General features: G+C 30.2%; 1 protein-coding gene and 1 long non-coding RNA gene across 6 annotated transcripts; both read right to left on the bottom strand.

Annotated features, from left to right (window-relative positions):
• Positions 1 to 7,290: 7,290 nt before the first annotated feature.
• On the bottom strand, positions 7,291 to 9,900 carry LOC112712834 (uncharacterized). Of its 5 annotated transcripts, XM_072202265.1 has the most exons (7): positions 9,464 to 9,900; positions 8,816 to 9,022; positions 8,632 to 8,725; positions 8,434 to 8,510; positions 8,292 to 8,361; positions 7,824 to 7,970; positions 7,291 to 7,620 (listed from the first exon to the last, which is right to left on the bottom strand). In XM_072202265.1, the coding sequence occupies exons 1-2, from the start codon at positions 9,737 to 9,739 to the stop codon at positions 8,924 to 8,926; spliced, it is 375 nt and encodes a 124-aa protein (XP_072058366.1). In that variant the 5' UTR covers positions 9,740 to 9,900; the 3' UTR covers positions 7,291 to 7,620; positions 7,824 to 7,970; positions 8,292 to 8,361; positions 8,434 to 8,510; positions 8,632 to 8,725; positions 8,816 to 8,923. The 5 variants fall into 5 exon arrangements, with proteins under 5 accessions (XP_072058366.1, XP_072058364.1, XP_072058365.1 ...); XM_072202263.1 differs by having other exon boundaries at positions 8,292 to 8,510; XM_072202264.1 differs by lacking the exon at positions 8,292 to 8,361 and having other exon boundaries at positions 8,362 to 8,510; positions 9,464 to 9,886.
• A 428-nt stretch (positions 9,901 to 10,328) lies between these two features.
• On the bottom strand, positions 10,329 to 12,868 carry LOC112709864 (uncharacterized). Its single transcript, XR_003156563.2, has 3 exons — positions 12,677 to 12,868; positions 12,530 to 12,584; positions 10,329 to 10,652 (listed from the first exon to the last, which is right to left on the bottom strand). It is a non-coding gene; the product is annotated as an uncharacterized lncRNA (long non-coding RNA).
• Between the last annotated feature and the right edge of the window lie 1,653 nt (positions 12,869 to 14,521).

The raw sequence follows: 14,521 nt of genomic DNA, 5'->3' as shown, positions 1-14,521 counted from the left end.
AAAAAAACAACTTCAGCAATTTTAACATCAAAATTAAAGGCATAGAAGAATTAGCCTACTAGTTAATTACTCTACTTAATTAGATAAAACTTTTTTTTATTATGTATATTATTATAGGAAGATGTTCATGTATGTGGATGTCCTTCTTGAAACATGATATTTCAATAACTTTAACCATTTAAATATAATAATAAAAAAAAATACAAGGTCCAGATTTGGCGAATCACACATGAATATGAAGGCCGGACGGTACATGTAGGCATGTGTGTGTTTGCATTTATTTTTTGTCGTGAAGTTGATAGATGAGAGTATTAGATATTTAGATTAAAATTTAGTCAAATTAATCAAATTATTTAACGCTCTCCGATATTAATTTCACATGAAGTCGACTGCACATGAGTTTTCACTTTTGTTTTTTTTTCTTTTAACGAATTTTGTATGATTGAAGTTGTCAACTTGTCATTGTAGACAAATTTTAAAAGCCATTTTTTCCAATCCCTATATATCTGATATGTCTTGGCAGAGCTACACTAAAGCATTTTTTGGATATAAAATGAAAAATGATGAAAAAAATTAAAAAAATGAAAAAAAATAAATTTTTTTTATGTTATTTGAATGAAGAAAAAAAAATTTCTTTTATTTAGATGAAAGGAAAAGTAGAAAAAATATTTTTTTGGTGATTAGAAAAAAAAATATTTAATTTTTCTATTGGTTTCTATAATTTTGTAAAATTTTTAATTAGGTTTCTTTTTTTTTTCTTTTAATTGGTCCCTGCCCTTAGATTCTTATACAATTAAATCAATTACTATCAAGAATGACCTAATTAAAAAAAAATTGATGCAGGACCCAATTAAAAGAAAAAAAAGTATAAAGATCTAATTGAAAATTTTGCAAAACTATAGAGCCCAATAGAATAATTAAACAAAAAAAATTATAACAGAATAAAATTACATTAATATCCTTATCTACATTATATATAAATTACAATTGATTTAACAATTGATTAATATAATTTTAAAAGATAAATTTATAATTTTATCTTTATTTACATATTTTCCATTCATTTTCTTTTCATCTTTAAAGAAAAAGATTTTACGTTGGTCTCACATCATTTTTTTCTTTTTCACTCAATTTCTTTTCTCATCCAAACAAAAAAAATTATCTTTTCATCCATTTTTTTTCTCTACATTTTTTCCCTTTAAATTTCTTTGATCTAAACAATGTGCAAATGGTGTTAATTTTTTTTGAACTGAGTGTCACAAGTCACAACAATAATCATGCAATGTTGTATATATAAAAAATTAGTTATTGCATATAAAAATATCATTTAGTTTTCATGAAAATTTTCATTATAGTACTAATTAACATGTGTAAACAAAGACAAAATCTTGTGTAAGAAAAGTGGAGCAATGTCCCCTCTTAATTTTTTTTTAACAAATTATGTATAAATTTTTATTTAACTCTTTTTTCATAAAATTAATTTTTAGTCTTTTTTCAAAATATAATATAACTCCACTCCTATGTATTACCTTAATACATAATAATTATCTTAATATTTAATTTTTGTATGCACATAATATATTTTAACTTACAAATATGTTTGTAATGAGCTTAAAATTTTATTTAAAAAATTGATAGAAAATAATGGTAAGCTCTTATATAGTTTTGTTTGTAATCAAAATTATGTATGTTATATTTTGTAAAAACTAAAAAGTTATTTTAGTAGGAATTTTGAATATTAATAGAAAATAGAGTAGTCACCAAAAAAAATAGAAAATAGAGTAAATTAAATTTCATTTTGACATAGCTCTTTTATGAATCTCTTTGTATTTCTTATAAAATACTTCCTCTGGAGTTCGTCCTTTCACATTTTTCATGCTTTCACAAGTGAATAAATAATGATGGTTACTTTCTTGAAAGAAGCATAATGGAAAAATTAAACGAACCCAACCTTTACGTTCCAAGAACAGGAGTCAAGTCTTGCATGTGTGGTATGGTCCCACTCTCTAAGTCTTTGAGCAAGTCTCTGTGAGTTTGTAATTATTGGTGGAGTAACAAATACGTGTTGGAAAAAAATGTGTACCAATTTTTTTTTATCAGATTGAGATGTGTCAATGTGAACAGATCAAGTTGAAAGTAGCATCCCTTCAAGATACGCATAGCCAATGCAAAGCACCATAAGAACTTGCATCGTGCGCTAATTCTGTTTTGATTTTTAAGGTTTAAATGTTTTATTTGAATCTAAAAAAATTTTATTTAGTATTATTTTGAGATTAAAGTTAAATAATTAACAGAATGTTCTACATAACAATAGTACAAGAACAAAATTAATAATTTAGAGAATAATACAAATTCTAAAGACACAAAATCAACCATGAATACATCAATACATTTATTTATTATTTTCTTACAATATAAATAAAATATTTTCTATAAAACTAAAGAAAATGATAAATAAATGTATTGATACATCAATGGTTGATTTTGTGCCTTTAGAACTTGTACTTGTTCTCTAAATTATCGATTTTGTTCTTGTACTGTTGTTATGTAGGATATTCTGTTAATTATTTAATTTTGACCTCACTGTGGGACTAAATTAATGCTAAATGAAACTTTTTTTGATTCAAATAGAACACTTTAAACTTTAAGGACTAAAACATAGGAGACCAATTTAATACTTTATCCTATAATTAATCATACAACAAAAATAATGAACGTATTAAATTTATTATTATATTAAAAAAAGTTTTATTCAATACTCATGATATCAAGGTTCGAAAAACTGAACTAATCATTAAATCGTTTTAACTACTGATTTATTGATTTATTGGTTGAACCAATAATTCAATCAAAAAAATTATTTTAAAATAAAATAATAAATAAATTATAAATAAACATCGTACAAGTAAATAGGTTCTTAATTAACAGTGGCATTTGAATTATGACAAATTCATAGGTTCTTAATTAACACATTTAAGTAGCTATCTACACAATATTGGGTTTGGGCAGTTAAGGATGTAAGATCATGCTATTGAATAAGAGTGTGCATGTTGATATATAGAGTTAAGATTATTAGAAAGTTAGAAACTAAACTAAATAGATATTTTGTGACATGTTCTACCAAATAAAGTTCTATTGGGCAAGTGTCACTCTCCCTGTTTTAAATGGAAAAACGTACCTATGTATTTAGGTAGCGACGGAGATTCATGCTATGAACACAGACAAACTTGGTGACAAAACGGGCTTTTTTTTAATAAATTAAAAAAAATATATTTATCATTTTGTACTAAAATACAAATATTTATCATCTTGTGTAGTGTTTTACAATTTTACAGACAAACAATTTTGCAATTAATATCTGCAAAATAAAAAAAAAATTTAAGTTCTCTATTTTACGACATTCACTTCGAAATTGAATGCTTATAAAATTGAAAAATATTATGTAAAATAGTAAATATTTGTATTTTATTGTAAATGATAAATATAAATTTTTTTATTTATTAAAAAAAACGACAAAACCGATAACATTATTGTCAGTATAATTTTGTCACGTATATTGAATTGTTATTTCCCAGGTATATATACATAACAACAATATACAAAAAGAGAATGTTAGGTAATTAACGACTTTTTTAAACAATATGAATAATAAATGTTCAATTTATTAGGTGTACGAACGGTTATCCTAATATTAAGATTTAGATAAATAATTTAAAAGTATAATATATTTTTATTTTATTAAGTCAATTATTCACATTATTCACAAAAACCATTCTCTACCTATATTTTTTCTATACGAAAATAGTGTGCAAGCGTTCTTCATCTTTTCCTTAAATTTGTTTGGACATGCGTGGAACTCTCAACGAGAAAAAGGAATCATATGTAAAAGAGAAGTGACGGCCAACTAATTAATCAAGGATGAAGTCATATAAAAATTTCATAATTAAAGTGCTCTTGATTTTTAATTAAATCATATAATTAAAGAAAATTCAATCAAGCTAAGTGACGTTATGAACAGCTGTCTTCATTTCTCCATTCACAGGAAACTGGAATTGACATCATAATTAAGGAAAATGATAATGTCGTATTTAGCATGCAAACTAGTAATAGGACCTTTTTTTTTGTCTTTTAATTTAATTTCAAGCGGCTATTACTATCAGTAGCATTTAATATATCGGAAAGTTTGATTTATACTTTTTGTAATCATATATAAAATCACACTTTTTGACAAATCAAATGTAACTTTCATTTCTCACATATACATAATTTGGACAAAATAATTTAATCTCTCTAAATTTGTTTTCATCAAACCAGAATCGAAGATATATATATATATAGTCAGAGAAAAAAGGATATAGAAAAATTATATTAGTTCCTTCCCATCAATATACTAATCAATAAAACTCTAGAAAGTAAATTATTTGTTAGTTATTAATCAATACTATATATATGTATGTGTCTATATCTAGATTCATTTTGAACTCAGAAGCATTGATTTAGAATACATTTTTTTTAAAAGGTTCATATAAAATTAAATCTTATTGTAAATTTGAGAGAGTTGTCGAGATTCATTGTTTTTGACATATTAGAGGAAAATTTAATTATTCTGTTAGTCTCTATAATTTTATTGAATTTTTAATTAGGTCTTAATATTTTTTTTCAATTGAGTCTCTATACCATATTAGATTTGTAATTAAATTCCTGTTATGACAAAAATATTGAAATTAACAGAATAGTTTACTAAACAAAATAAATATACCTAATATTTGAATATTTGATTGAATAATCTATATAATTTAACAGAATAATTCGTTAATTTCAACGTTTTTGTCATAATAGAGACTTAACTACAAAATTTGATATGGTGTAAGAATCCAATTAAAAAAAAGTATAGGACCTAATTAAAAAAATTTAAAATTTCCGATAAAATGTAAAAAGAGAGAATTAGCTAAAGGAGTAAAAGTAATGATTTGCCAATGAAATTTGAATTCCAAATCCCTTATTTATTGGATCACATCAATTTTTTTTGGTTGACCGTAGTATCTCACAGACTACAAAAAGTGATAGGTCAATGATTAATCTATAGTAGATCAAAGTTATATTTAAGAATTTATTATTGACTAATGAATGATTATGTACATAAAATAAAATTTAAACTTTTAACATTTAAATTAGTAAGGTAATTATTTTTTTAAAAAAAGGAGGGCTAATGCCCCTAAAAGAGAAAAACAGAAGCTTACAACTCGGAAAAAAAGATAGAAGGCCCAATTTAGTTAAGATCCATATCCACTATTCAAGTACATGTATCTCACTAACCTTATCTGGTCCCTGCCTCCCTTGCAATAATATTATCACCGGCTAAATTAGATTGCATGAAAAATGCAACCATGTCCATGACCTGTATATCAATAGAACACTAATAATATTTGGAATAAGCATAAGAAACTAATTTTTAACAGATAATGTCTAAAATGGTCTTTGAAATTTTTAACTCGCTTCAGATTAGTTTTTCATTTTTTAAAATGACTAAATAAGTCCCTTATTTTTAGAATCGTGAATCTTCGTTAGTCTAAAAGTTACTAGACGTTTTAACGGCGCTGAGGTGTACAGTTAAGTGCCAAGGCACGCTGATGTGGACAGACAATGAATTTAACTCAAATTTCCAAATTTGATTAAAATGTCCAAATTGATCCAATTTTCACTTTTAAAATCCTAACCCCCAAATGTTCATCTTTGTTCTTCGTGTTCATTTTTGTTCTTCGTCTCCACTCATCTCCTCTTCATTGTTGTTGTTCTAGCCATAACAAATTTTACACATCAGAATCATAAGCAACAAAACACAAAAATAAAAAAAGAAAGCAAATTAAACAAAAATAAAAATATTAAAATAATTTTTTAATTTCTATTTTTGTGGAATTCAAACTATTATGAACTTTCAATTTTCTTTCCACACATACACCATCTTTGTAAGTAAGAAACAACCTTAAAAAAAAAGAAAAATCGAACCTTGAATATAAACTAATAATTAATAAAATCAAATGTATCCTTATTCCAATTAACGTAATAATGGATCCAAAAGTAGCATCATCCTTTAATTGATCCTAACCACCATCTTCAACAACAATGTCCAACCTTTTCCTCTTCAACAACAATAACTAACAAGATTGTCCCCATCACCACTATCCCCAGACTCGACGACACCGCAACACAACAAATCCTCCAAATTAGTAATGACAACAATACATCCATAACCACATCAACTGAAGAAGAAGAAGCTTTCAATAAGAATAAAAAGAAACAACAACAACACAAAGCTTCAAATGACAAAAAAAACGAAGACAAAGAAAAAGCGATTATGTCGTTAGAAGAAGAAGTGGAAAATAACTATCCCGTGATGGTTCGGTTAACCTCGGAACAAATGGCACAAACACCCGAAACGGAATTGAAGCACGTTGTTTTTGGGATTGTCGCATCATCGAACTTGTGGGAATACAAAAAAGAATACGGTGGAGACCAAAAGAAACTAAAGGCGTTGTTTGGTTGGATGAGAAAGCAACAATAACAAAAAATGAAAGGTTACTAGAGATTGAATATCCTTTAGATTAGTGCCAAGATCAACAACATCAATAAGAATGAGAGGAGTGAAGACGAAGAACAAAGATGAACATTTTGGGGGTTAGGATTTTATAAGTGAAAATTGGATCAATTTGGGCATTTTAATCAAATTTAAAACATCAATTTGAGTTAAATTCATGCCTGTCCACATCAGCGTGCAATACACCTCAGCGCTGTTAAAACGTCTAGTAACTTTTGGACTAACAGAGATTCACGATTCTGAGAGGGAGGGACTTATTTGGTCATTTTAAAAAATAAGGGACTGATCTAAAGCGAGTTGAAAATTTCAGGGACCATTTTAGACATTACCTCAATTTTTAATTAGTATGAACTATGAAGTGTGCTGGAATGATACATAACATAAGGTAAGCGTTTTTTCTACACTGACTAAAAATAGTATATATTATATATAATGAACAACCTAAGATTACATTCCAAATAATTTTATTCTTGCTTAGCTAGGTACATATATATATATATATATATATATATATATATATATATATATATATATATATATCATCAAACATCCATCAATGTAAGCATGGCCTAAACAGTTTAATTAAAGAGGGGCACTTGACTGAAATTTCAAAGTTAGCTAGCAGGCTAAACTCGAAATGGAAGTAGTCTTGAGATTTGAGACATCATCAATTAAGATTTAAGACCCAACAAATGCCAAATGTAAACTGCACGATATCAATATTTTGAGTATAGACAATTAGGCTTAGGCACAATGAAAATTACTTTACATATTTTTGGTAGGATCTTTACATATGTGGATCAAATTTGTGTCAAGGAATTAATCTCCTTCAAGAATCAAGAACATCAAACGTATATATGTGTTCCACCTAGCTAGCTTCAATTTCTCTATACAAAAAATAACTTAGAAAGCATACAACTATACAAGTAATTAATTAATAAGATCACTATAAACCTAGTATTTTGTGTTTATGTATATATAGATTACTCTCCTTGGCTGTGCTGTCACCAAACTCATTATTATTCCTGTATAAATAAATAAGAATAAAATTTCATTATCATATATGAATGAATAATATTTGTAGCAATTGGGGTTAGCCTCTCAGCTTTGACCTCAGTCAAAGAAAACTGCACAAAAATTTCCACTTAGCATATTCCATTAGGAAAAAATAATATTCCAGTCTTCATTGAGCAATTAATTAATTAAACACCAAGATTGAATATCATACCTCTTTAGTGATATCCATATTTTGCAACTCTTAATACTATTGGGCAATCCATGATATAATGTGTCCCTCATATTTATCTGATTGATAATGTTAGCATAGTGCAATGCAAGACCAGCTTCACCTAGTCTTTGAGAACAGTTGTACCTGCTATAAATTCAAAATTTCATAAAATTTTACAAGATTAATAATCAGAACCACAAACTTTAGTTTTAAACTTTTCTCTTAGCCCAGTTTATACTATAATCATCAACATCGTATTACTGAATAATTATTAGATAGTTTAAAGGTTATTGCATATTAGTTGTCTTTGTAAGCCTATGTAAGATTTACATGTTTTTTATCATTTGGTAAAATTTAATTTTATACTACTTTCTAAGACTATTTTATTTTCTGACTATCATCATTCTCAATATGGTATCAAAATATTTTATGAGTTAAGATTTAGGAATTCATGTGAAGATCCCATACCATCATTTCCAAGGAACTTAGAAATTGATTGATGCATATAGGTAATAATATCCACAAGCTTTTCAACTACCTGCAAATGCACAAGCCCAAACAGAACATAAGTCCACTGTTGTAGAATTTGCATAAGGGAAATGATGGTGACCTAGTGTGATCAACTCCTGCATTGTCTTTTCTGCCTCTAGCTTAAGGTCTTTATTGCTCAAGACATCCACACCTAATCTGAAGTTATTTCATAACATGAAAATAGTAATTAAAAAAACAAAAGAAAAAGAAAGTTCAAGCTGAATTTCTTTGTGAGTTAGCATAATCTTGACACATAAAAGTGAGAAAATAAACTCACCTTGAGAAAAATCTATCAAGGTTATGCCACTGATGTTCTTTTGCACATATTTCCAAATCTAACTACTTCCTTGGAGAAGGCATTGAATTCTTCCCTACAAATTCCCCCACAAAATGATTCAGATACAAAGAACATTAGGAGGAGGGGAAAAAGCAATAAATAATTAAAAGCAAAATGCAAGAACCATTTGTCAGCCTCAACAAGACTTAGTAACTCTTTTGTATCAGTAGAAACCAATTTTTGAACTCCTTCTGATTGAAAGATCTCTTTTTTAAGGAACTGAATGTTTTCTTCAGAGAGTGAATGAAACAGAATTGCTGCTTCCAAGTGTGTCCAGAACTTCCACCGCCCTCTCCCCGGCTCGGCCGAGCAAGGAGCCACGTTGCGAGCCCTGCCAAAATCGGACACAACTTCATACATATTTTCATTCAGATAAGCACTTGGGCAACCAAATTCTACCATGAACTAGTTAGGAGGACTGGACAAAGAACTCTGCAGTGAGGATATTTGTTTGGTATAAAACTTTTCAAGTGCTTTCTTCTCATACCAATTTTAATTAAGCTTTTAGAAGAAGAAGAAGAAGAGATGGTGATTGAAGGATACTTATTGATGGTATTATTATTACTTATTAACATCAATGATTAAGCAGAAAAGAAATCATGAAAATTTTGGGTGACATAACTTTGAGTCAAAACCAACTATGGAAGAATTCACGATTGTATCTAATCATTAACTTTGCTGAGTTTTCAACTTGAATTTGATATAACATCTTATGTTCCTAGAGGTCTCAAAATCTTAAGAAGCAACAAATTGTTGGTGCAAGTAAACATACCTGTTTTGCACGTGATGCAGTAGGATTATTCGATTTCTTGATCTCAGTTGAAAACCGAGTCTCTTGGTTCTTTTGTTTTGTAACACCATTAATAGTCCTTGAATTTGAATAAGGAGAATATACATTATTCCTGTTAGCAACGATCTTGTTTTTGTTCCGAGGCTTCCAAGCACACCTTATAGTCTTCTCTCCATTAACAACCTCGGAATTCTTCTTCTTCTTCTTCTTCTTCTTCTTCTTCTCCTCAGCCATGCCCGATGAACAAACCGACCCCATTATTGTTAGTTCTGATATGAAGAAACGTTCAACAACTGCGTGCACAGATTGATTGAGAGTAATAGACCCTGCAAATTTGAGCTATGACTTAGGAAAGTAAACACAAATAAAAGAAAAAAAATTCTCTATCTAAGTCCTTGTCTAATCAATGTCATATTGACAAGATTTTATTTATACATAGCTTTATTAATTGTAACATGTTTACAAGGAAAGAAGGGTAAACTACACAGAAATTCATGAAATTAGACAATATTATATCGATTTATTTTAAATGCCATTTGTTCCTCTAAACTTTGACCTTCTCTATTCTTTTAAATATGTAATTTGACTTCTGAAATCATCAAATATATATATATATGAGTTAATGTAATTAGAACAAAGTTAGTATACAATAATAATTGTAACACCCTACCATACTAAACTTTACGCTTAAGTCGTAAAACAGAGGTGATGTGGTATTAGTATTACGATCTCTAAAATAAAATGTGTACATATAATAATAGAAAGATTATAATATACTAGGAGCCTTGAAAAATAGAGGAAATAAAAATCGCGGAATAAAAGCGCAACGCTCAAGAAACGAGTTAACTTGCATGTTAAGAAAGCTATAACCATCAAACATAAGATTGTAAAAGTAGGAATAGAGTGCCAAAGATACAAAATACAAGCTCCTAACTCAGCCCGCGAAGTCAAGACTGGCTGGAGAATATTACACATATATATACATATCCAAAACCCAAATGTACATAAACAAAATCCTGTCTCTCCATAAATCTCTAAGAGGATAAAAAAGAATAAGTTATGCGGAGAGAAAGCTAAGTACATATATATACATCACTGTACAACAAAATAACTTAGAAACCACTTCGCTTCAGGAGCCCAGACGCCTAACGGGACGCCTCTCGACCTGCATCTGAAAAATAACAACATAGTATGGAATGAGAATCGGAGGTTCTCAGTATGGTAAAGGTGCCACACACTTAATAAATAAGGTTCTGAAAATGTCAGAGGCAATCCTAGAACGCCGGCACTTAGATTATAGAGACTAAAATATTAAACAGAAGCCATAAAATGTGGTTTTCTAAGATTATCTAAGCCTAACTTAACTTAAGCTTAAATCTAAATCTCATACTGCCATTTCTCCATACTTCCATCTCCGTCAGCATTTCACAAATAAATTAACAAATAAAGACAAGCACAAGAATGTTACAAATACTACTGCAGGTAGCAAATATACATTTAGCATGGCAAGTACACTTAGGCACACCCAGTTAATGCACAAACAAGTAATTCAAGTAGTATGCATATGATGCATGCCTGTCCTATGGCTGATGAGGCTCATCTATCGGTTATCCAGCCAACCCGACAAGTCCGAAAACCTTAGACTGTCTATCGACATACATTCCTAAGAGTCTATGTATAGCTTTTTTCTCAAATAATCAATATTGCTCAATGGGGGGGGGGGGGTTAACATTCCCGGGAATTTATAAGTGCCCAGTCACCCTTACATCGTAGGGTCAACAGAGTATCGAGTTTTCAACCTGGTACATGTGGTGGCAAGCCACGGTACTTTACCCAGGGAATCTCGTATCTCAAATCATTTAATCATTCAAGCCAAGTATCATACATGATCATTCATTTGATTGTCAAGCCAAGTATCATACATGAGCATTTGTAACATTTCATAATCAATTCATCACTTTTCAGCTTTACTTCATCTCCAAGTTATCCCCACTTCCTAGCTTCATCTAATTATCAGGTTTAATACTATTATTAATGACTAAAGGAATAAAAATAGAGGTTTAGAAGTTTAAAATAGGGTTTAAAACTTCAAAAATCATGTTTGCTGGAACAGGGTCCACGCGTACGCGTGGCTCACACGTGTGCGTGGGAGTGTGAAAGTGCAGCTCGCGCGCGTCGCCTGTCATGCGTACGCGTAGGTAAAAACTTCATGTCACGCGTGCGTGGGTCACGCGTACGCGTGGACATGCTTGTTAGCTCCTTACGCGTATGCATAGGACCAGTCGCGTACGCATCGCCAAAACCCATGTCACGCGTACGCGTGGATGTACGTTCTTTTAAAAATACAGAATCAGCAGCAAAGCTGCAGAATTACAAAAGAAATGGCAATTTTGAGGTATAATCTTCCAACACTCATAACTTCTGAGATTTAAAATATTTTTCACCTGTTCCTCAAATGACATAAACATCATGAACCAAATTTTCATTTAAAAACAAGTTAGAAACAAATTGAGGGTCCGAAAGCCAAGTTATACCTCGGTGAAGTTCGGCTAAAAACCAACTTTTAGCAAATTCTTCAAAACCTCATTTTTCATTCAAGATTTCCTTTCCATTCATTTCCAAACCTATCAACACCAACTCCAAATGCCAACAACAATACTCAACAAGCTCTATATCATTTCATCAACCACCATTCAATAATATTACACAATTTCATATTCCAACAAATCCAACAACAATAAATATACACCTGCATTCCAGCTTATTCTATAGTCATCTAACCTAAGTTTTCACAGAACCTTACATATTAAATGCAAGAAACCTAAACCATACCTTGGCCGATTTCCACATATTATCCAAGGCAATTTTACTAAAAAGAACGCAGCCCTCAAAAGTCCAATAAAACATCTTCCTCCAAGTTTCGATATTTACAATTTCATACTCCAATTATTTATTTACAACCTAATACACATTCATAACACATATATACCCAATTTAATATCCGAAACATAAATTCAGCGAATTAAATAGGATTTATGGTATCCTCACCTTACCCAAGTTTCACATAAGCAAGAGTGAACGTTTTCCTCAAGCTAATTGGATCCTAAAACATCATAAATTAAAGAAATTCAACATCTCTTCCAATTTTCAAAAAAATGGGGGGAAAAGAGTGGCTGAGAGCGATTAATGACTTACCTATGAAATTGTTTCAGTAGAAACATAGAGCTCAACGCAGTGAACGCATAACCGCAAACGGTGCGGCAATTGATATTCGGACGGAAGAGTTATGTGAGCTAGAACTCACCGTAAGGGTTTCGGGAATGTTTTTCCTTCCTTTCCTCCCCCGGAGCGTTGCTGCCTCTATTGTGTTTTATGAAGGGAATAAGCTCATTTAAATGATGAATCGGTTGGGCTTACATGCTCGGTTTGGACCCGGTTCAACTGGTTCGATCCGTTTAGTTTAATCTTGGACCGATTTTTTTGAAATTAGTGTAAAAATTCTCGTTTCGATGAGTTCTATCCTAATTTAATATAATATTCATATTTTTAATCTTTTTATTAAAAATTAATTTATTGGCTAATTACTTACTAATTTAACGGGGTTTACATCCTACCCACCTAATAAAGAATTTTGTCATCAAAATTCAAATTCAGTTACCTGAAAAGAGATGTGGGTAGTCTTTCCGTATATCTGATTCAAGTTTCCAAGTGTGTTTCTCGATACCAACTCGACTCCAAACTACCTTTACCAGTGATACTTCCTTCCCGCGCAATCGTTTAACGCTAGTGTCATCAATTCTCACCGGAATTATTAGAAGTGTTAGGTCTTTTCTCACTTGAATTGATTCCGGTTCTAGAACATGACTCGCGTCAGGAGTATACTTCTGAAGCTGTGATACATGAAACACGTCGTGCAAGTTCGAAAGATACGGTGGTAAAGCAATTCTATAAGCTACCGACCCAATTATTTTCAGGATCTGAAACGGTCCAATATAACGGGGATTCAGTTTCTTAGTCTTAATAGCTCTTCCCACTCCAGTGGTTGATGTAACCTTCAGAAAGATATGCTCCCCTTCTTCAAACTCCAAAGGCTTTCGCCTTTGATCAGCATAGCTCTTCTGACGATGTTGGGCTATAAACGTTCGGCTACGAATCTTCTTTATCAGCTCAGCAGTTTTCAGCTATCATCTCAGGCCTTAATAAGCTCCTTTCTCCAGTTTCATACCAACATAGCGGAAATTGACATTTTCTGCCATACAGAGCTTCATATGGAGTCATTCCGATGCTCGCATGGTAGCTATTATTATAAGCAAACTCTACCAGTGGCATATATTGATCCCAACTCACCGGCTTGTCCAAAACACAAGCCCTTAATATATCCTCAAAAGTTCGGATAGTTCTCTCTGACTGACCTGTTTGAGGGTGATATGCAGTACTCAAACTCAACTAAGTTCCAAATGCACGTTGAAAGGCTCCCCAGAACCTTGATGTAAAACGAGGATCTCAAATGCAATCTGACAATCTCTAAATTATAAATTCTAACTTTTTAAAAAAGAAAATTCTTAGAAATTAAAAAAGAAAAATTGACTAATACTAACTAACTAAAAGTTAATTTTTTATAATTTTTTAATTAATTGTATATTTAGATTTTTTTAATGAAAAATAAAAATATATATTAATTGTAAAGAAATTAATAATATTAAAATTTTAAAATAATATTACGCTTGACAAGAAAGTATAGGGAATTATTTTTGAGTTACTTAACATTAATTAATTTTGTTTCAAAATTTATAATTTAATGTCTAGAATTAAGGGATTATAATTTAACTAAAAAGAAAGAAAATAGATAGAAAGTACATAGAGAATACAAAGAGACATTAAAAAAAATTAAAAATTCATCTTCCACACTACCTTCTCTTTTGCTCCTTTCTCACTATTCTTTTTTTTTCACTGATGTGTCTCTTCTCACTATTTATAAGTGAAGTTGCTTAGGTGTGAAGCAAACAAAATCTGTTATTTCTGTTTAAGCTTATACAGTTA

Source organism: Arachis hypogaea, chromosome 9, assembly GCF_003086295.3.
Source record: "Arachis hypogaea cultivar Tifrunner chromosome 9, arahy.Tifrunner.gnm2.J5K5, whole genome shotgun sequence".
Classification (NCBI taxonomy): domain Eukaryota; kingdom Viridiplantae; phylum Streptophyta; class Magnoliopsida; order Fabales; family Fabaceae; genus Arachis; species Arachis hypogaea.
Note: the sequence above shows the minus strand (reverse complement) of the source record. Positions and strands in the feature narration are given on the sequence as shown.

Bases quoted from the DNA above. Each gene is read 5' to 3' on its own strand.
- LOC112712834 (XM_072202263.1), bottom strand. From the start codon at position 9,739: ATGGGGTCGGTTTGTTCATCGGGCATGGCTGAGGAGAAGAAGAAGAAG. The intron at 9,023-9,463 runs GTATGTTTACTT...CGATTTTGGCAG, and splicing joins CTGCATCACGTGCAAAACAG to GGCTCGCAACGTGGCTCCTT.